Source organism: Anas acuta, chromosome 10, assembly GCF_963932015.1.
Source record: "Anas acuta chromosome 10, bAnaAcu1.1, whole genome shotgun sequence".
Classification (NCBI taxonomy): domain Eukaryota; kingdom Metazoa; phylum Chordata; class Aves; order Anseriformes; family Anatidae; genus Anas; species Anas acuta.
Genome location: NC_088988.1, coordinates 3,855,952 through 3,879,032, shown reverse-complemented (window position 1 = coordinate 3,879,032; position 23,081 = coordinate 3,855,952). Strand labels below are relative to the sequence as shown.

Sequence of the window (23,081 nt, the reverse complement as noted above, 5' to 3'; positions counted from 1 at the left end):
TTTTCATACAGGAGCAGGGACTTTCAATTCCCCTGTATAATTCTTCTCCCAAAAACAGGAACAAGATTTGACCAGAAAGGGAAGAAATTGGGAATTATATGACAGCATCAAACTGTGCTAAGATAGTCTTACTTCTCTGGTGATACTATTATCGACAAAAGCTGTTAAGTAAATCAAGGTACACAATGAAATACAAAACACATGATTTAATGAGAAATCTTATTTTATTGGTTTACACATCACGCCTACCTCCTCATTAAAAAAGCTCTTTATCAAGTCTTTTGTTTGAACACTTCCTTCTTGCTCATTCTATTTTAGCAGACTAAAGTGCAATTATAATATTACATCCCTGCTTCCCTGAGAAGACCTGATCTTCAAGAACATTAATACAAGGCTTTTCTATGCTCCCAACAAAGCAGAATCAGTGAGATTTTTAGTGAGTTTGAAAAAGGAAAATACTAAGATGTTTTATGTAAGTGTTCGATGTAGAAAAAAACAATGGTATTATTGAAATAAAATTGTAGACTACTGTTCTGCTAATATGTTTCACCCAAAAATTACTTTCATACAGTGCTACTTTCCAGGTGCTTTGGTACTGATTTATTTATGGTAGTGGTATAACAGAAAAACACAGCTCTTTTTGAAGCTGTGGTTTAGTGTTGTGGTTTAACCTGGCAGGCAGCTGGGCACCACGCAGCTGGTCACTCACTCTCCCCAGAGTTTTTTTTAACCTTTCTTACCCAGAAAGGTAAAAGTGCAAGAACTCATGGATTGAGATAGAGACAGTTTACCAGGTAAAGCAAAAGCCACAAGCAAAGCAAAACAAGGAATTCATTCACTGCTTCCCATCAGCAGGCAGGTGTTCAGCCATGTCCAGGAAAGCAGGGCTCATTACATGTAAAGGTTTCTTGGGAAGATGAATGCCATCACTCTGAACATCGCCTCCTCTTCCTCCTTTATCCCAGCTTTTACTGCTGAGCATACCACCACATGGCACGGAATAGCCCTCTGGACATGCTGGGTCTCTGTCCTGGCCGTGTCCCCTCCTAGTTCCTTGTGCACCCCCAGCCTCCTCACTGGCTTTACAGCACAGGGAGCAGAAGAGCCTTGACTCTGGGTAGGCACTGCTCTGCAACAATTAAAACCATTGGTGCGTTATCACCACTATTTTCATCAAAAATCCAAGGCACCAGATCATACGAGTCTCTGTGAAGAAAGTTAACTCTATCCCCACCAAAAGCATGACATTTATACAGCTTTATCATCAAAAGAATAATGGTATTGCTGTAGTATTTCCCATACGAGTTACCGTTGTCTTGAAACTGACTGAGAATTTAGTCACCCTTTAATACACACCTCCAATTCATTTGTACAGAACAGATGTCTAGAACTCAGTGACTCAACCACAACAAACCAGACTTTGAATATATGACAATGTAAATAAAACAACTGATAACTTAAATAATTTTGCATCCTGCTGTGCTAAATTTGTTTTATAAAGGATATTCTCATGTAAATATGGACACTGTATACTTTAAAGCTCTTCATAGGTGAGGATACTTGTTCTTAGTTCTTTTAGTACTTAGAGCTTGCTATTTTGCTGGAACTGAGACACCAAGGAAAGAACCTGTTCTGAGGCTTTAATGTGTTTTGTCCCTAGATACGCCGCACTATTACTGGCTGTATCCTCTAAGAAATATCGGTAGTTTACCATCATGCCACAAGAAGCTGTAATGCCCCGAGGACTCGTGTCTCCCATCCAGTTTATCCGCCACAACTCAGCGCCATTCTGAAGATGAAAATTTGCTACTGGATTAAGAGCATAGCCACGATGTTTCTCTCCATACAAATACCAGGCACACAATCTCATAAGTGGCGAATGCAGTGCTTTGACTAATGTTTCTGATTTCACCCATTCACTGTTAGTTAAGAGCTTTTTTAGAGTTTCAGTAGTAGAGTCCTCCGTGATCTCAGAGATTTCTTGGCGTTCTGATTCTGTAAAAAGTTCATTTCTTCCCAGCTCTTTTATTTGTGAGGAGAGGAGACCAAGAAGCCATTTTGTGAATCCAGGGATAGGCGACAGAGAAGAAAAAGCTTTTATCTGAGGAAGGTCTTTCTACAGACAAAAGGAGAAAAAAAAACTCATGAGTTTTGTACTGACTCACAATTAGAAGTTTGAGTAAAGATGAAGGATTCTGAGAATTAACTGATACACATAGACCAAAGGGGGGGGTGGGAAAATCTATCACATTGACAGTAACAGGTAAGTGACTAAAAAGCATTTGGAGTGCTAAGAAAATTTAACACTGACCGAATTACAGTCCGCACACGCTATCTATTTAAAAGTACTTACATAGTACTTACCAAACCTTTGTTCTGGCTTATCATTTTATAGGCAGAAATAAACAAATGCAATCATGTGCCATAAGGATGTTATTCAGAGGAAAAAGATTTAAAAACAAGTAAATCAACATGGAAGTTGTCAAAACCTTTTCAATAATTTACTTTTTATGTTTAACTAATGAAAGATGGTTCAGACCATGAGGAAATCAGTAGAGGTATGATGTTTGTTTTTTTGTTGTTGTTTTGGTGGGTTTGTGTTTTTTATGAAATAACTATTTCCTGAAGTTTTGGAAGAGGTTCTCTATACATGCCAGCTACCTTTCATGTTATTCATTCTATGTTAGTTTTGAGGTACAATAGCAAAGAATAGAGCAGGTTGTTAAACTCAGTCTTACTTGGTTTTAACAAAATTGACATCAAAACTCAAACCTGTTCAAGGAGCAGGGGGACAAGGAACCAAGGTAAGCCGCTGATGAGGTGGAACAACCACTGTGTTTTAATTACTGTTCATAAAGGAGGCAGCGGTAAGAACAGAGACATTTATCAGCATTATAGAAGCATCTTAATGTCAATGGAAAATTGTCTTTAAATGACTACAAACTACATTTTGTTCTACTTTAAGCATTTCCCAGATAACCATTAAAAAGTCATCATCACTTAGACGCTATCTTACGCTAGCAAATGTTAATGGCATGCATGCTGCTACAGCGCCTGAATTGCACCTGCACTGCTGCAGCCTCAGGTACCGCTGTGCTCCACACACTGCTGCTGTCTGTGGTCTGTTTTGTGAGAATACAGGAGCCAGGGAAAGCAGACATGCCATATTCCCATTACAAGTTGCAGCACTAAGCCTTGTAATGTTTCTAATAGTTTCAATAATTGAAATAATACTCAGCTGGTTATTTACAACATCTTTTTTTCCTTTCCACATGGAGCTTCCCAAATAGCACACTGCTATTCTGCTGGCTTCCAGCGCCACGATACATCCAGCCATCTCAGACCTACCATCTCTTCACTTCTGTGATACACAACTGCATAAACTGACTAACCTTACCACCTCCCCTCATCAGAAGTTCATTAAATAGTACACAAATACATAAGGCAAAGAATTATTTGGGGACCAGACAGGAACAAGATCAGGAGATAGAAGTTACAAAGAAACATCCCATTTCATCTCCTTGGAGAACTGGATAAAGCAAAAAGCAAATTATTTAATAAAACACTCATTTCTGTATCATATTGAACAAAACAAGCATTTCTGTAATCAGAGAGCCCAGGAGATCCTGGCTGGGTCATATTGCCAACAACTACAGTCAGAGTGCAATATTACTGAGGCGTTGATCTCTGACTTTTTCAAGTCTCCACTCAAGGACACTACAATATTTTATTTTAAGAGTCATTCTGAAGCATGTGTTTGTAGCAAGATTCGTGCAGTACAACTACAAGGTTTCACTGCATTTGGATTTCATAAAAGAAAAAGCATTCTTTGGAAACTGATGGAAAGATGTCTGTGGAAGGTAATTTTTAGTGATATCTTAGCATCTCTTTCGACAATTTTTAAAAATATAGCATTTATAAAAAAATACTTTATTAGGGTTGTGTGATTTCTTATGGCAAACCACGGCCACATAAGACATAAATACAGTGAATATGTTTTAATTAAAAAAATGTCTCTTGGAGTAGACAGTTCAACATTTTTAGGAAAGTTTTTTTTTTTTCCCCCGATTATATTATTTTTTTTTTCCCTGATTATATTATTTCATCCTATAAAAACTGCCTTTGAGAACACATGGCTTAGGTTTTTCATGCATTCTTCACAGTTGTTTGGGGTTAAAACCTGAGAGAGGAAGATGGAAAGTCCTGTTGAAATTGGGGAAGCTGAAATTATTCTTTCAGGTTAAAAGGAAAAAAACTGACTGGACCGAAAGAAAATGCTGCTTACCAGAAAGTCTTCTGCACCACCACTATGAAAGCACAGTATTGGAAAATACTGGGTACTGAACTAATACTAATGGCTCTTCACACAACATCCCCCGTGCTTACATAGGCTAAAAATTCTGAGCTCATCTCTTAGTTTGCAGAGGTAAGAGGGTAACACACCATCCACTATGACAAAACAACAAGTGGATAATTTCTTCCCATATCTGTGTCTTAATACTAACCGCTGCAAAGTTCCTAATTAAGGAAGGAAAATGGCAGGACTTGTGATGTTGACTGCTTTTTATTTATCATTCACTTCCAGGAGTGACCTGCTCACCAAGCCCAACCCAAAAATATCTATCAGAAAGTTGGTAGCTCCTGCTCTATTAATAAATACAAAATGGATTTATTTATTTAACTTCTTAGGACAGATAAGACATAGGAAACTGACCCCATTTTGAAGCTATAGTACAGACTATTACATATCTGATAAATTCTTGAGTGCAGGAGCTTATCTTAGCCGGCCACTTCTTGTAAAAATAAATAGATGCAGTGAAGTGTGAACATTTATGTTGTTACTAAATTGATGTGCTAGTTTTTAAGACTATTGGTGGAGATCCATTAATGTTTATTTTCTTGTCAGAAACCCACACACCATTAAGAAGCAGCTGCTCATTTTGTTTTGGAGTGGATTTTTCGTTTTGACTGTCTTTTAGTTTTGGGGCTTTTTTTTTTTTTTTTTTAATTGCAGAAGCGTGCAGATTTCTCCTATTATCTAAAACTCATCTGAAACTGTCTTGCACTCTGAAAGCTGTAGTCCAAGGTCACATTTTTCATCAATGAAAGCAAAGTCTGTTTTGGAAATCATAATCTCCCCAGGTCACCTAGATCAAATTAAGGTAGCAATTATCAACAGTCCAACCAGAAAGCTAAAATCTGCCACCAATTGTTAAGCATTCTATTGAGTCACATAGTAGCTATCAGTTTTCTCCCCCAAATGCCACAGGCTATAAAATTCTAAGCAGTTTTCTCAAAGGCTCCACCAGTTATCAGTGTCTGTCATCTGCGGACTGAATTGCTATGATGTACCTTCTGCAGAGCCGCAGACCACTTAGATTGGCTATAAACACATTCTGAATTAAATGTCTGTTAATGAGAAATATATCTGTCTGCTCTTTTGCCAGCACCTATCAGCTCCCTAGAAAGGCATCTGCCTGCTTGTTTTCCAGCACCAGCACCCACTTTTTTTTTTCTTTAAACTAGTTTTTTGAGATTGTTTCAGAATTCATTTCCAGGAGCAACACAAGCTTAAATATAAGAAATGGAGAAGATTATTTATGCTGTCTGCTCTCTGCTCTATATACATCGGTATAACCAACAATGAACATGTAGCCTACTCTCAGATCTGTATAGGGAGAACTGGGACTAAAGCAGCATCAGCAGATGAATGAATTCATCCCACTGCTTGCCCCAAAATAATCCAAAAAAGCACATACTTGGACAACAACAGAAATATGTTTACAAAACCCTTCTAAATTACTTGTGTAACAAACTTTCATCAAGCAACTACCAAAAAAAAACCACCAAACACCATATTTAGAGCAGCACGCTATCACCCAGGATTTCCTTTGTACATGACACAAGCTCCTTCCCTGAGGCTCTGTTATTCTCCCTGTTATATCCCTCCCTTTTACCCAATTACATTACAATACCTGTGGCAGATGGTAATGTACCAATACCTGTACCAAATCGTAACGGCTATGCAGAGATTAAGGATTCAACCTCCTGATTGTGCGCATATAAAGAGATGAAACTGAGGACCCATTTCTGTGACTCAACTTCACACATCCTCCAGCTGCTTAAGTTACTGCAAGACTCCAAGGGAGGCTGTTGGCTTCTATGCAGAACCGCAGACCAAATGAGTTTAACACCAAGGGTTGTAATCCTCACCAGAGCCTCTACTGCTGCACTTTCTCTAACACTCCTAATAAAAAATCATTTGCAAGAAATATTTTCATCACATATTTTCAGCTGTGATAGACAGTCTTTGAAGGTAAGCAGTGCTACCCAATATAAGTTAGCAGTCTATGTAACTGGTTTATGAGAATTAGCAAGAAGATTTCTAAAAATTAAGGTCTAAATTGCCTGCTAATGAGATTTTCTTTTAAGGAATCTGGACATGTTATTTTATTTATAGACATAACTTTATAGTGCAGATACCATCTATTTCAATGTCTCAGTACAGTTTTCAAGTCTTCCCAAATGAAGGCTTCACTGGAGAGGGGGGGGAAAGAATGGCTATTAGTATGTTTCTAACTTAGCTTATGTCTTTTTCTGATCTAGTGATACACATTCATGACATGCCCGATTCAGAGTTTTCCTTATGAGGAATGACAGCTGAGAATTCAGTTTTGAGGTTACAAAGACATTTACAAGTGGAAGTGTCAGAGCAGGTTAAGCTAAGGCAAAGTCAGATAAAGGATTTTTACTAAAGGGTAAGAAAAAGTTTTAAAAGTTTGTAGTGTTTTGGGAAAGTTTGAATCAAGTAACATTCTGCAAATCAGAGGTCCACAAAAGTTAATTCAAACAAATAGAAAATTACATAAGTGTATTAAGCATTAACTACTCCTGTACAATGAACAACAAAATCCTCAAGTCTTTCAAATGCTCTCTGCAAAGTATTTTTTAATCAGTTAATTTAAAGACAGTCTCAACATACGTAACCTGCAACACCTGAACATTTAGCAGTGCTCTACGGAGAGATTTGTTTATTGCAAAGCAATGCAAAGGTAATAGAAAAAAAATATTTTCCTACCACTTTTTTTTTTTTTTTTTAAACAAAGGCAGCTGCGAGCTTAATGAGATGTAATTTCTGATACTAACAATTTTTTATTTTTGCTGAGAGTACATTGTTTCAGCTGCTGTCAACAAGTCAACTCAGCAGTACTGTGGTATCATTTGTGCCTTCCCAAGTAAGTGACTATTATGCTGCTGCAAAGAATTATGTTCAATCTGAACATACACAACCTTGGGAAGTCCTTTACTTAGACCTGACCAGAGAGAAAGAGTGCACATGCATGCAATTTAATGCACTGAAGTGGACTTCCAGAGAAGGGTAAAACAGGCTGCCAAGAGCAGTGCCGATCGTGTGCCCTGCCTTTGCCTTGAACCTAACTGCAGTGTAAGTATTTCACAATATAAGTATTTTGAAGCTGAAATGCACACAGCTTCTCTCCTCTGAAAGGAGGAGTCTGCCAAGGCAAGAGTCACCACATCTACAATGACAGCTGAATGAGTAAGCATCACAGAAGTACATGAAATAATTTCTCACCCCAAACACTGATAACAACAGCATGAGAACTCAGAGTCACTTCACAGATGGGAAATAGGTAATGGGAAATGGTTCTCAGATTTCAAGACAACAAATTCAAGAACTATGCTCTGGAATGAAGAGGAAGATAGAATTGGGAAGATAAAAAAATATCAAAGAACTGAAAAAAAACTATAGAAAACCATATCCATCATGGATAAACAGTCCTGGATTATCCTTCCTCTCTCTAGCTCTGTTCAGCCTTATAATGGCACCCCAAGAAGATGAGGAATGGTGTAGATGAGATATGTGGAGGTTGTTACTGATATATAACAGCCTTTAACTTGGCCGTTCATTAAAATCACTGTACATTTTCAACAAATTGGGGCTTTAAGCCCTTTTTAACTCACAAATTATAGAAGAACCAAAATAACGACACTTCCACATGCTTACAAGTGGTACTTCAAGCAGTTTGGGATTAAATTCTTTTCACTCCAGACCTCACAAAAATTATACAGCTTGCCATCTACCTACAAGAAGGGGTCCTTTGCTGTCCAAGCTTTACAACGTTGTCATAAAATACTACCAAATAAAAAGATTTCTGGAGAAAGGCATGAAATATATTGTAACTTTAGACTTCTATATACACTTTCTTCATATCCATTCAGCAGAGAAATAGATCTGCAGTGGATATGAGGTGAAGCTATCTATCTGTTCTGCCCACCTCAAAGTAAGCCAAAACCATGCTTTGATTTTGAATCAGAAATGTGCCGAAGAGTCAGGAAAAAAAAAGTCTTTTCTTGTGCTATGCTCCCATCATTACTATTATTAAATTAGCCATAGTAACTAGATGGGCTTTTGATTTTGTAAGACCAGTAAGAGCGTATGTCTGTTCAAAAAAAAAAAAAAAAAAAAAATCAATTCTCAAACTACAAGGTGCAGGTTAAAGTAACATTATATGAAGTTGCTCAGAAAGCAAAGTGACTGATGAGTGCCATACTTTTAATTCACAATGCAGAACAAAACTTGGATGTACAATAATACCTTATTTTGACAGTTGCTATTCAAAAAGAGTGACTGGTATCTGGCTAAATAAACCTAATAATGTGTATACAAAGATGGATTGGGATTTAAAATATTAACTCACCTTCTACATCTGAATTCCTACATGTAAATAAGCATTGCTTTGCACTTCATTTTTTTGTATGCATTGCTTTGCATACATGTCTTACACGCTGTTAATGGCCACAACAAATTACTGATTTTTTTTTTCCCCAAGGTTAGTGTCAAAACTACATTTTTTTTTTTTTTTAAATTTTCTTCACTTATTACACAGAATGTTATTTGTTTATGAAATGTGACTCAAGAGTAACAGGCATAAGACCAGAAATTCCAAACAAGGAATGGGACACAACAGTGCTGGTTATTTTATGCCTTAAGAAGATTCAGTAGAAGAAAAGGGCTGAAGATGCAAAGTGAATGCGGATTATATGCATAAAAATTCATAATGTCAATGTAGTATAAATGTGCTTGATAACAAACAATAAAACACTACACAGAAACTTTATTACAAGGTGAATCTTATGATAAGCAAGAAGCTAACAAAAAATACTAAAATCTTTATCTTTCAGATGTACTCCAATCAAAAAAGAAACAGACACTCCCTATGCTGATTGAAAATTCTATTGCTATATGGTTCAAAAAAACATGAACAGTGAGGGAAAATCCTCTTACTCCCTCCTAAACATCAGTTTGACTGTTACTGCAGTCTCACGCTTCTGAAGGAAGCGGTGAAGGAATCGGTGGCTAGCCAAGAGGTAAGAGTGGGCAGAGGTGACTTATTGTCCAGATGCGAAATCTGCAAGGCCATTAATATTTTTAGAAGTAAGACAAGATTGGGAGGATGAAATTTAACTTCAAAAGGTCTGACCTAAAAGGAAAAATCTGACCGGTAAATATAAGCTGGTTTTGGCAGATTATTAAAGCCTACGTCAAATTGTACAATCAGATCAGGCCTCCTGAAATACTGGCCTGCGCTCAACTTCATAAATTTTCACCTGCACTCAGCCTGATCATTTCAGGTTGACTGAAGGATGAAGAAGAGTATCTGGCCTTGTTCTGAAGAGATGAGGAGATTAAGATTTCTAGCAACACATAACCAACTGTCAGTTTTTGTACTCCCAGATAGAATAAACTATATCTATGCAGCACAGAATAGCATTGGGAATAGGAATGAGAAATAAGAGCACAAATAATGACAGTTGTTCCTGAATCACAAGAGAACAGCCTGATCCAGTTTTTAAAGGTATCTCAACCATTCTGTTTTCTATTCATTGTGTATTTGATGAACAATGAAGGAGGGCTGTATTTTACAGTGCTGAAGCGTAGAAACTTTTGTCTTAATTACGAATAAGAAAACAATTCTTCTGTTAGACAAATCAAATTTCAGAACTTGGGTCTATGTTATCAAAGCATGGTTTGTCCATTTTCCTTTGTAACCCACTCATAATTCTTCCAGTGTTGTAAGCAATTTAGTGATGGACAAATACATTGTCAATGGGGTTATTTTATGAGAGCAACTCAATTATCCAGAAATTATTTTTCAGATGTGAAAGTAGGTAACTGCATGAATTTATTCCAATTTCCCCTCAGTCAAGATCAGACAGATGGCACAGCCTAATTATACCTGGACTATTGCACTTTAGACAATTAATTTAAAAGCCATTTTGAAAGCAAGAAGCAACAAAATTCAGCCAAAATATCCATTAAAAAAAAACTTCAGGGCAGCCAGCTATGATTCAGTACTTGACTAATCAATCATTTTGTAGTAGTAGAAATTTGGTGCATCCAATTTTGAGTTATTTTTGTAAATAGAACTGAAGTTCTAAATCACAGACTATTTTCCAGGCATCATTACTAATCCACAAGTTGGAACAATGAAAACAAACACCGGCATTGACCATTACTTTGAAGTGGTATCCCTGTTAATAATTTAATACTTAACGACTGTTAAATGAAATAATGGACTTAAAACAGAAATCTGACTGTCTCTTTCACAGCACTCTGTATAAATGAATTTTCATTCTTTTCTCCTGTTACTTGAAAGAAGGCTCTACAAGGAGTCCTAAAACCATGAACAATAAACCCTACAGCACGCCACGATATTGTATAAATTCATAGATGTTCATAAAGTAACTGATTCCTGTAACTTTCAAGTGTTGAAGACATCTTCCTATATTATAAGAAATGTCTAATTAAAAAAAAAGATGTAAGTTGTAAAAAAAGATATTTCTTTGCTCAGACATTTTTTACCAGGCAAACATATGAACATTATATATAACTGGCAGCAAATCAGTGTAACAAACAGGAAAAATAATTCATTTATGTAATGAAGTATTACTGCTACTGGAGCAGCCATTAGATTTCAATGGACAATCAGGTACTCTGAAAAGAGAAAATGTTGATCAAGGCCCTGTTAACACATGCTGAACAGTAGGGTTCCTGTTCAGCATGTGTTAACAATACCCCACTCGCTCAACTGTGGGACAATAGTGAATCTGATAATATACACATCAAACTAAAGCTAAATTAGATATACGTTCAACAGAAAAGTACTAATTTGATTTTTAAGCACCTGTCCAACTGGAACAAGCACATGTCAACCAAGTGTCTACACTATCTACCTCTGGCTGACATCCACCAATCGCAGAAAACATTCTTCCAACTCTTTACATTTTTTCAAAAGTTGATCTGGTAAGAAGTTGAAAGTGCAGTAGACCTGGCAGTTCCTCACATTGATAAACGTGAGGAAATGGAAACTAGAACAGAGACGTAAGGGGAGCACATTGGCCTAATGTTATGTTACGTGCCACACCTACCTGCAGCTCCTTTACGACCCGTTTGATGAGGTGATTGCCAAGTTCTACACCTTGCAGTCCTTGCTGAGCCAAACTGATTGAGTAGAAAATTGCTGTTGTGATTTTGTCTGCATCTTCTGTTTCTAATAATTCCACGTCTTTTACTATGGACTGGGAAATGAAAACAAAAAATTAGTTGTAGTTATTACTCTAATTATAGTGAGGGGACCTTTCTTTTAACTTTCAAATGCGTTAACACATCTTCCCACTGTTTAATTCATTATTCTCTGTGAAAAACAACAAAAATCTAATCAAAAAGTATTAAGAAGAGCTACTTATCCATTAGGAAGTGCAGGAAATAACTGTAATGGGGTTTAAAATTTTCAGAAGCAATTGTAACTGCTTTGAAGTTTTAATCTCATTTACTGTCATTTCTTAATTTATTTGTTATCTTATTCTTCTAGCGATTGAAGAAAGCTCCAAAATTTTCTGCGTACCCCTGTCATTTTTAAAAGGAAAACCAACTCTCTCAACTCTTTAAAAAATGAAACAAACCCAAGGCATACATTGTAATTTGAGCACTTTGCTGCGTGCCGAATAGATCAGTGACTGTACCTGGATGCTGCTGGAGATATCACTGGTTAAAGCAACATGCAAGATTATCAGTGGTTCTCCTGGGATTGCACAGTGAGAAAAAAAGTAGCATCTTCTATACGGCCCAACTCGGCGCTTCAAATCAACCCAGTTTCTAACAGGATGCACAGCTTCAGAACTCAATGAGGGAAAAGAAAAAAAAGTGTTTGTGTTTTGTTCTTTTTCATTTACAAACGTCCACTGCCAATCCTACAAGCTCAGTACTTTTCCCCACTGATATCAGCAACACAATTCTCAAACCAAAAAAGGAGAATCAGGCTGCAATTCAAAAAAGTATAATCCATCACCAAACTGTGACAAAGTCAACTGTAAAAGCCTCCTGCATACCAAGGCTTTCTACCTCTCTCAGGAATATGCTCATTATGAAATTTCATTTGCACCTTCTATTTGGTGTAGAATACCTGATTCAGATGACTAAGTCATTGAATAAGTCTGAACACACTTCTAAGGAATTAGCTTTCCCAAACTACAAAGGAGAGATACGATCATCCTTGTAGAATACTTCAAAATTTTCACAAAAAAAGTGAGAAAAGGATTTCTACTAGCAACACTGTCTAGCATACAACTTTAAAAGTTCAGCCTGATGCATATCTTAGTGCATTTCTGCTCTTCTACTTCAACCTACTCTAAAATGTATTCATCACTAATATACCACCCATATAGCGTCACTTGCTTTTAAAAGTATTCAGATATTACTCCAGGGTGTTTTGTAAATTGTTATTTTGAATATTTATGGAGTGTACTGGGCAGATACAGGAACACAACATCTTTTACTTCAATAGGTTTTAGTAAGCTAGCCAAATGCTTTAATATATCTTGACAAACAATATATACACCTAGATGAAATTAAATTTCTACTAGCACTCCCACAGCCACACCTTCAAACAATCATTCAAAAAATTCTTTTCTCTATGATATTTGAAAGTCTAGTATGTTTGCCAAAATACCCTGAAGATTAAGTGACATATTACAAATTCTTTTTATTTGGAAAAAATCAGCTTGCATAAGACCTATTTTCTTTGCCTCATCAACATTTTAGTCACGTACTTCCACAAATTTCTTTAGAGATTTTTTTTCTTTAAGATTTTAATATGACAAAATGCAATACAATTTAAATTTTATTCAATTATCTCCAACTTCATCACTACAGTTTTGAGTATTAGACAGAAGGTCAAGAATAAATGCTGTAGATCTGCTTTGGCAGGGGGGTTGGACCCAATGATCTCAAGGTCCCTTCCAACCCCTACAATTCTGTGATCCTGTGTGAATGCTTATTAAAAAAATAAACATAATGGTCTTCACATAGAGTTTACAATCAATTCTGCACACCTCACCAGTTCCAACCAGGAAACCAACTCTGGGAGTGTGGTAGAGAGGGTAACCGAGAAGGATGAAAGGAAATTCATTTACTAGAAATGACAGCTGTCTACACATGCAGCATGTCTGCTGAAAGATTATAGTGTGGGACAACAGATCCCCTTCACTGTTTAATTCAATCTTTCTAAGTGTGCTCTTAAGTGCATTAAATGCAACTACTCCTTAATTATTCTTTGCCTATGGCAAAGTATTGAAGAAGCAGTTATCTTGAAAATAGTGGATCTCTACAGTTAGATACATTTCATCACCACTTCACTCATGAGCCTTAGGAACCTTTAGCACTTACTCGCTAATTTTCTGGAGTACTTCACAAGGTGATTGCCACGTGACCCGTTCCAAATTTAGGAATCCTGTTGAAAACCACTCTGAAAGCATGTTCTTCAGAACACCACTCATTTCCTGCACACAGAAGAAAGATGGACATATTTGCTAAGTAAGCTAGGTATAGCATACAAATGCAAATAAAAACAACCTTAATTACTTCAAACTACATCTTTAGGAAGTTCAAGGAAAACAATGCATCTATTTGATGAAAGGCCTAACAGCTCAGCTTTTCTCACACAGGACTAAAACAATGACTGTTTACAGACAGAACGAATTTAACATCGGTAGTAAGCTGCAGATAGGAAAATGGAAGATAACACAAAACAACATAGATAAAAAGCAATCAATAAACGCAAGTGTTTGAGTAGTCTTGACGATAAAGCAGCAGTTGTGCAGGTGCTCAGATGCGTTAGTTTAAATATTATGGAACAAGTTTTAGGAAATTTGATGAAAATAAGGATTTTAAATTCAAGAAATTTTTCTACCTGTGAATCTCTTCTAAGTATTGAAGAAGCTCGTGCCTTAGGAAGATTACTGCACTAAATCCAACAGTACTGCAGCTGCACGTGCCCGCCCACTCGGGATAATGAGACAGAAAAATGCATACCTCTGACAATGATGTAGCTAAAACCATAGGCTTTACGGAATTTTTAACATCTATATAAATGTGAAAAAATTTGAGGAAGAAAAGCAAAAGAAGCAAAAAAAAAAAGACTACAGAACTCAGAAATCACAACAGACTTGAAACAGTGTGATACTGAATTAAAGCCAACTCTAATACCAAATACTTTCAAAAGCATTCATCATCATAATGAATTTTATATTCTCTACTAATTTCCTACTGCCTACATTATTAAAGACTTTCTGTCTAAAATTCTTTATTTGAGTTTAGGAAGTATTCTTGAACTCAGCACAGCATGAATATTCCTTAGAGAGATTCTAAAAGCTTGTTTTTCCTTTTTTATTTTTGCTTTGCATATAGGACACAGTGTGATACCAGCACCACCTTACCAGCAGCCTGAGCAGAACTGTAGGCTTACCTGAAACTAACTTAATAAATTAATTCTTTGTTGGTCTTGCTCAGGAGAGCTGTCTTTAAGATACGTAATAGACTAGCTAGATGTGCCGAAAGTCTTCTGTCAAACTCTACTTCCACCTGTGTTTGTATCACAAGGCAACATATGCTAATAAATGAATAAAAAAGTTAATAAAAAAAGCTTTCCTTGCTTTTCTTTTGAAAGCTCTGAAGGCCTTCAAAAATAACCGTAAATCATATTAGTCAAATATGCCTTGGTGTAGTGACCACCTCCACATATTTCAGGATTATTGGTGGTCTTTTTGTTTGGTTTGCTTTTTTTTTGGTCAGGACACAATGTAAGCCAGAAAAAAATTAGCTACAGTTGTAGGAGCTGGGGTCAAACCATCAGATTCCTGTGGCTCTCCCGTCATCCATCTGTTTTTTGGAGAAGCAGCGCCACTTCCAGCTGCAGGCTAGCAGCTAGGAGGGAAAGCTGCTGATGGCTGCGCTCCCACCAGTCAGTTTGTACGCACTGCTCTGCATCTACTGGCACTACCACGGCTCAGATGGCAATGAGTGGCTTGGGAGGAGGCCAGTTATACTACAGGGAGACTGGTACAAGTGGAAAAGGCAGAAATCTGATGCATTTTGCCTCTTTGAAGCGGGTACAGGTTTAGCAAGTGCGCTCCACATGATGGACATAATGTTGCCCAGCTGAACTAAAAGTTGCTTTCCAAGATGCAGAACGTATTATTGAGCTGCTTTAGGTCCAAGGTAATGCTGGTATAAAAGCCATGCAACTGTAACAAAGAAAGTGAAGCAGATGTGCTTTTGGTAATGATTTTGGCAGACAGGAATATTGTTTATGGGTAATTGTAGCTCAATTCAAATAATCTGTCACTTGTAAATAATAATGTTTCATACAATAACAGGGCTGCACACAGGCCAAAGAATTGTGCATACTGACAAAAATTCTTTGCATAGAGAAACACGACATACTCTGCAGGATCCAAAACTCAGTTTAATTCAAGTCATTTTGAGCAAAATACTGAGTTGTGTTTAACATGATAACATACACTAAGTCACTGAAAGGTTCAATTCAAATAGCATTCTCAAGAAAGGTTCTGCCTTTCCATAAATGTAGTTGTAAATAAATTATTTTAATTTCAGAGGAATTTCTAGCCATAAGATTATTGGCACAGTTTCATTAAAAAAATAAAAATCACACATTTATTATTTAGCAGCTCAATTTTGAATGTGAGCAAGAAGACAGATTAGTATTAAAAATTACCAGCTATACTTTGGTTTCTAATTGCTGTGTATAATAAATTGTGATTTTGCTACAGGGCAGCAAAACACAGACTTCCTGATCTTCACATCAGGTCCCTATTTATTGGGGAACAGATGGGAAAATTTATGAAAAAGTTATTTTTTTTTTAATTAAGAAAACCTGCCTCTGATGAGGAAACTATTACTTCCATTTCCCTCTCTAACTACCAAAACAAAATATCCCTTACAATAAAAATTCATATTCACATATGAACAAATAAATGCAGTATGAAGCAGTAGGAACAAGCGCTCCATGCAGATCGGAAAGACTGCTCAGTTACCATCAGTAGCTGGTCAGCTGTCTCATGTTTTATATTGCTTGATATCTTAATCTTTTATTATTATTTTAATTTTTCCCCTTTTGGGCATCATTTTCACGCAATTACACAATGATTAAAGTGTACACAAGCATTTTCAAGTGACTTTATCACCTGTATATGTTAGTTACTGTACTCTACTGAACAAAATATTAATGCTTTATCAACTAATATCTAACAGCCCAAGCTTTTTCTGCACTGATATGCTTTGATGAAATACAAAAATGTTTTACATTCACACCACAGTAGTGGGTAATCCTTGTTTTAATAGTTTTTACTTTGTGGTTTGAAAGGCCTAAGACCATCTAAGAAATATTTTAGACTGGGCAAAACCAAAATCCCATTAGGCCATATAACACATTCTATAATTTCCATCCAGCATCATGAAGATCTGTTTAATTTTATTTCCACATTTTGTTTTCAATGCAGATACAAACACACAAGGTTATAGAACTGTTACTGCAACATTGCCTTTAAGTATGTTAGAATTTAAATCAAATCCACAGTAACTGAAAGGCTAGAGATGCCTTTTGATAGGTAAATACCAAACACTTTGTTTTTTTCCAATGGAAAAACTTTTAAATTTTGGTTGTTTCTCTAGATAAGGGCTGCTTAGATCTTTAAAGGAAACTGCTTCAATATTCAGAGTGAACATTGGTGCCCTTGTCAAGGAGAATAGTTATTTCAAGTCAATACAACTGTATGAAATACATATGTATAAATACATCTTTTTGTGGATGTACCTAGGTAAAACACCTATTGCCACAAATATCTCCTCTCCCCAGATAGTCACGTACAGCCTATGTACCAAAAAATTTGCCCTTAAAGTCCAATTTCTCCACAAATATTTAAAACCATTTTCCCTGATTATATGTAGTGTTCAAACCTTTGAGACACTTAAGAAAAAATAATAATTCAAGAAAATACGTAGCTTTAGATCCTTGTATTTATGAGTGGCTGCTATGAGGGGGAAAAAAAAATTAAAACAATTATGGCACTTCTTCCGTTTTTCTAGTAGACAAACATGAGAACCACAGTATCGAAAATACATCTTAACTACTGCTTAATTATGGAACCAGGCTTATTTATAAAAATTATTTTTCCATTATTTCTTGCCAGCAACTTGAACTTTCAACTGACTTTTTCCTAAATCATATAGAAAGATGAAGAAAATTCTAAATGTGATAGATCACTGTTTGCTACCAAGAATGTTGTTATGAATTCTTCACCAGGGCCTATATTTCAAATGCCAAAACTGAGAAAGCAAGCAAAATATAAAAAAAAAAAAACCTCTCAGCAGGAAAGAGCTGGGGCAGAACAAGTAATGTAGCTGGGAGCATTCTGCACTGCAATATGGAGTGCTACACTCAAAACAAGAGGGTTTCAGCAAATTTCATGCTGAGCATTGTAAGGACGAGTCATCAGAAAATTAACTCGGGTATCAAGACACCAGAAAACGTGCCCAGCCTTTGGTGGAAGGAAGGTTAAGAGATGAAAAGAATATGAGAAAGGGAAAAATTTCAACCAGCAGCATGAAAAAGAATTGTGGCCAGCGACACTGTAATTTAACTTTTCAAACAACACGTCCTGACACTACTGGTTTTTGGAAATGGTCATTGTAACATTATCCATAAGGCCTATGATAGTAACAATGGAGCCATACACTTAACAGAAAAGAAAACCCACCTCTGGGACATGTCATGATTTTTTTTTCCCCTTTCAATGTATCTTCTATGTATTTTTGGTGGACTCCTTAGAGAGGCTGCACAGCTTCAAAAATACAGTTTTCTGCTAATTTTTGCTATCTGATTATTAACAACTCATCACCTTTTAAACATCCACAGAAAGACACTGTCATAACAACTTGTCACTGGAAGTACCAATAATTTTCTCTGTCTTGCTCTAGTTAACAGTTTTGCCTTATAATAATGAACTTAAACATGAACTGAACCCTGCTTACAGCACGTGCCTTTTCTTTGCACAGCCTGCCATTTTAAGCATTTCCAACGCATTGTTCAGAGTTCATGTTAAGGATCTATGGAGGTCTTCCAGTAAGGCAGTCACCATTCTTCTCCGTTTCTTATAAATGAGCTTTTCTAACCCAATTTGCTTTACACTGGATCCTGACAGATACGACACTCACAGAATTTTTCTATGACTTCTGATTTAATGGACACTCTTAATACAGTTCAGTGACCTCAGTGCTTTGAGGCTTTCACAACTCTAATAATGAGATGCAATTTGGAAAGCAGAGCAGCAATGCACATATCACACACTACATAAAATCAGAGTAAGTTAAGCAAATGTATTTCTTTGCTAAAGTTTAGCTGATGTTTAAGGTAAAGAATGATTTATGAAACAGGCAACTGAAAGCTTTATGAAGGTGTCTATACTCAGGAGTAAAAAGATGACTAAAAGACAACACTGCCGTAGTTTGCAGAGCTTCACCTATTTTCAACTTGTTAATGATTCAAGGACAATGACATTAATGGAGAAAAAATCATCAGGTATTTTGCATCTTCATGGTCTAAAAGTGTATTTTAAGAAATTTAGATTGACAAGAGTTCATCACATGTAGTGATGATACTGCAGGATTTACTACCCATCCCCAATTCCAGAGCTTCTCTGTGATTTTTTTCATCTCTTTCTTGTACTTAGGGAATCCAGTCAAGAGCCGCTCTAAAACCGTCCACTAAAAGATCGTAAGATACATCTTGTATCATGAGAACCCTCCTTCTCTACTCAAGACATAAACGTTTTATAAAATAGAAAGAAAAAAAAACAATCCCCACTTCAAAAATGGCCTGAATTTTGTGCTGTATCGATTTCTTGATTCTTGACATTTAACCTCAGAACAAGTAATACAGTAACTCACACCTACATCTTGAGATGTCCACATAAATACGCACGCCCTCACACAACTTCTTGATAACCCACTTGAGCTGACCACCTGCCAGTAACCAGCTCCATCACAGAGACGGTCAGAACTTCCCGCAGGCTGGGAAGTAGCCTCTAGTAGCCTTAATAGCCTCTAGTTATTCCGATGGTTGCTTGCAATAGAATCAAGTAGATTTTAAAGGCTGAGCAAGACATTCAATTCAGAAGCATGTCCTAACTTTTCCCAGACAACCTAGCTGAGTTAACACATAGCTTCACATCTGGGTTTTCATGCAAAACAGATTAGACTAACGCAGATGAAACTCCAAACCGAGAAGAAGCAGTATCTTAAGTAAATTCTCATAGCCAAAACGGTCGCAAACAAACAAGAAGCCACACCAATTCTAGCTTAAGCTTTCCTGGCTACGCATTACTTACCGCCACCTCTCACTTTAGCCTACATTACATTTGAAAAATAAATCCTACAAGTGCAAAAAAAGACTGCAAGAACAGATGTAGTGAACTATGCACACTCATACATGTATGACAACACCAAACCTTTCCAAAATGTTTTGAGAAGAACCCTTTTATTGAAGCTTCAGTTTTGCAGACAACATTCTCCTACTTTCAAATGTGTTTAGCTTGTTTCTCACATAACGTATTATTTGCTGCACAGGCGTTCATATGTTTTACACATTTCTATTTTGCTAATTTTGCAAATTCAGTCTGGTTTTGCCAAGTTTTAGTCAGTACATGTGGCCAACACATTGTCTTTCTTCCAGAGAGAATCTTCATTTCCTTCATGACGTTCTGTCACTGCCTGGCACCGCTGGCTGCTACATTGCTCCTTCTTCCATGCTCACAACACCTTGCTGCACCATATAATCATGGTGGATGTTCCACCTCACCCATTTTCTACACAGTGCTGAACAGAGCCACGACAGAACTCCTTTCTCCTGTTGATATCCTTCAACATTAGCACGGCTCAGCTGCTATGTCACTTGCGGCCCTATACTGGGCTCAGAAGCCACCTCACTTCTGCGGTGTCTGGTGCAGCATGACACTGCCTCGAAGTTTTAACATCAGCCACATTGTGTCATGCTGTGGCAGCCTGGCCTTTCCTCCACTGCCCTAACGCTAGCCCACAAGAGCTCACAGCCAGGTTCCCACTGGAGAGGCCGTTACTTCACACCACCAGCCGCTCCCTTCCTTCCAGGCTGAGCTGCGTGAGCAAATCCAGCTCCTGCTGGTGCCATGGCTTGCGGGAAGGAGCTTTGCTCTGTTACACAGCGAACTGGGATCACAAGACGTCCCACACCACATCCCCTCAAGCCTTCCCCCAACTCATTTTGGGGAACCCCGGCCCTGCCCTCACCTTGACGTGAGGCCCATCCACCGCCTTCGCCGCCAGCCCCTCCACCAGGTCGCCCCTCAGCTCCATCAGGAAGCGCAGCCCGCCCTCCAGGCGCCCCAGGTGCTGGAAGAGCGCCCGGTAGCGGGGGGTGAGGTAATAGCGGAGCCGGTCCTCGGCCTGCAGCAGGGCCCCCTGCTCCCTCTCCTGCTCCCGGGCCTGCAGCACCTTGGCGCTGAACTCCGCCACCCGGCCGTGATCGGCGCCGAAGTCGCGGGCCAGGCAGCCGAGCAGCTCGGCCCTGCGCGGCCCGGCCTCCAGCCCGCGGTAAAACCGCACGAACTCTGCGCTGCGCCGCTCCGCCGGCGGCGGCGCCTTCTCCTTGGTCTCGTAAGGCGGCAGCAGCGGCACGGAGCGGCTCAGCAGCTCCTCCATGCTCGCGCCTCCACACTCAGAGACGGAGCCCGCCGAGGACTGGCCCCGCCACGGCCCGGCCGCCCTCAAAGCCCGTCGGAGGCTCCACGGCACCGCCCAGAGCCCGAGGCGGGGTCCGAGGCGGCTCAGGCCGCGCCGCAGCCCGCGCATTGCCGCTCCCCGCACGGCCGCCGCCGGGGCCAGGCCGCGGCACCGCCCACGGAGCAGCGTCGGGCGCGCTGATTGGCTGGCGTCGCGGGCCCCGCCAATCGGAGGCGAGAAGGAGAAGGGCCGGAGAGTGTGGCAGGGGTGGAGGGGCGCTGCAGCCGCCATTTTGAGAGTGGCGCGCAGGCGAGCGGTGGTCCTCTCTGAGAGGTGTTCTGTGGCTCGCTGCGCAAAGCATTTCTCTCCCTCCTTTCTTCACTTGAAAGGGTGGTGAGGCACTGGAACAGGTTGCCCAGAGGATGTGGCTACCTCATCCCTGGAGGTGTTCAAGGCCAGGCTGGATGTGGCCTTAGCCAACCTGAGCCACTGCCTGTGACAGGGGCTTGGAGTCAGTGGACGTTTGAGGCCCCTTCCAACCCAAGCCATTCTAGGATTCTATGATTCTACCCTTCACTGTACAGCCCAACGGTTCCTGTTCTGTTTTCACCTGTCGCTCCCATTTTCCTTGCACACAATGCTGTTTCCCCCACAGCTCCTCTGTACCCAGGGCATGAACTAATTGTGCTTTAGGCCAAGCTCCATGGTGAGCCAAAGGCCCTGCCAACAAAACTTTGGCAACATGGGTAAAGCTGATTTAAGACTGGCAACATCTAAAACAGCATGTCCCCATGGTCTTAAGGGAGTTAACCTGTTTGGGCTTCTGGAAGGCTGCCAAACTGAGTGGCTGAGCAGTGTGGGCACAAAGGTTATTTCACAGTCCCAGGAAATCTGGGCCAAGCCGGATGACATTTTCAGTCTGAAATAAGTGCATGAGATTGCGCAAATTCAGTTTTGTAATTTAAGGATGTAGTCCTGAAAGCAGTGTGCCCTCTGGAACCTATAAAGAAGCCTCCAGTGGTAAACCCAAAAGTCCTCTTGGGGAGGAGTGTGACAGGACTCTTTATGAATAAAGTTAAATGTATACACACTGCCTATGGGTTTTATACGTCCAGTTTTACAAAGATGTATTTGTTTCTGACATCCCATATGCTCTATCCTTATTACTGTGACATGCCCATTAATCCAAGAAAAACATGTAGGTCAGATTGTTGTCAGTGAGATGAGGACTGAGCAGCAACTGTCCCCACTTTGGGAAACATAAAGATTCTTGATTCTCCACAGCTGAAGGAAGAATTGAAAACAGAATCAAGCCCTCTCTACCAGTGAACAGAGAAACATAAAAACAGCACCATTATTTGTGTGAAATATAATTAAAAATTTCTAGAATAATATTCTAGAGCTCACAAGGAAAAAAAAAAAAGCAATGTCAGCAGTGTAGCACTGGGAAACTGAGGGTCATAAGATAAGCTTAGAAACCCTTAAGGGAGGGAAATATGACTCAGAAGGATTACAATATATGAAAAATACTTCTAAAAAAATCCAGAGGCAATGAATTAAATTTCAGAAATTCCCTTAACAACTTTATAACTTCTTTTTCAGTAAAAGTAAAAACACTCAGAAGTTGGCTCATTACTCCTTCTGTTTCTCCTGTAAATGAAACACGCTGTCAAAGACAGCTTCTCTCTCTGTCAGATTCACACACTAATATTTTCCAAGCGAGAGGAATTCCGAGACTTTCACCAATTAACATGATATTTTTATGCACACTGTTTAGAAACATTGATGCTGCAGTACCCATTAGCTGGGCACAACTTTTTCCATTTGAAAAATAAAATAAACCATTATTAATCAATGCTCCATAATGTGAGGTGGAAATATTTCTTATTTTATTTTATTTTATTTTATTTTATTTTATTTTATTTTATTTTATTTTATTTTATTTTAT

At 38.6% G+C, this 23,081-nt stretch overlaps 1 protein-coding gene across 1 annotated transcript; it reads right to left on the bottom strand.

Annotated features, from left to right (window-relative positions):
- Positions 1-205: 205 nt before the first annotated feature.
- On the bottom strand, positions 206-21,312 carry MLYCD (malonyl-CoA decarboxylase). Its single transcript, XM_068693337.1, has 5 exons — positions 20,702-21,312; positions 13,748-13,860; positions 12,046-12,202; positions 11,452-11,601; positions 206-2,116 (listed from the first exon to the last, which is right to left on the bottom strand). The coding sequence occupies exons 1-5, from the start codon at positions 21,260-21,262 to the stop codon at positions 1,583-1,585; spliced, it is 1,515 nt and encodes a 504-aa protein (XP_068549438.1). The 5' UTR covers positions 21,263-21,312; the 3' UTR covers positions 206-1,582.
- Positions 21,313-23,081: the final 1,769 nt, after the last annotated feature.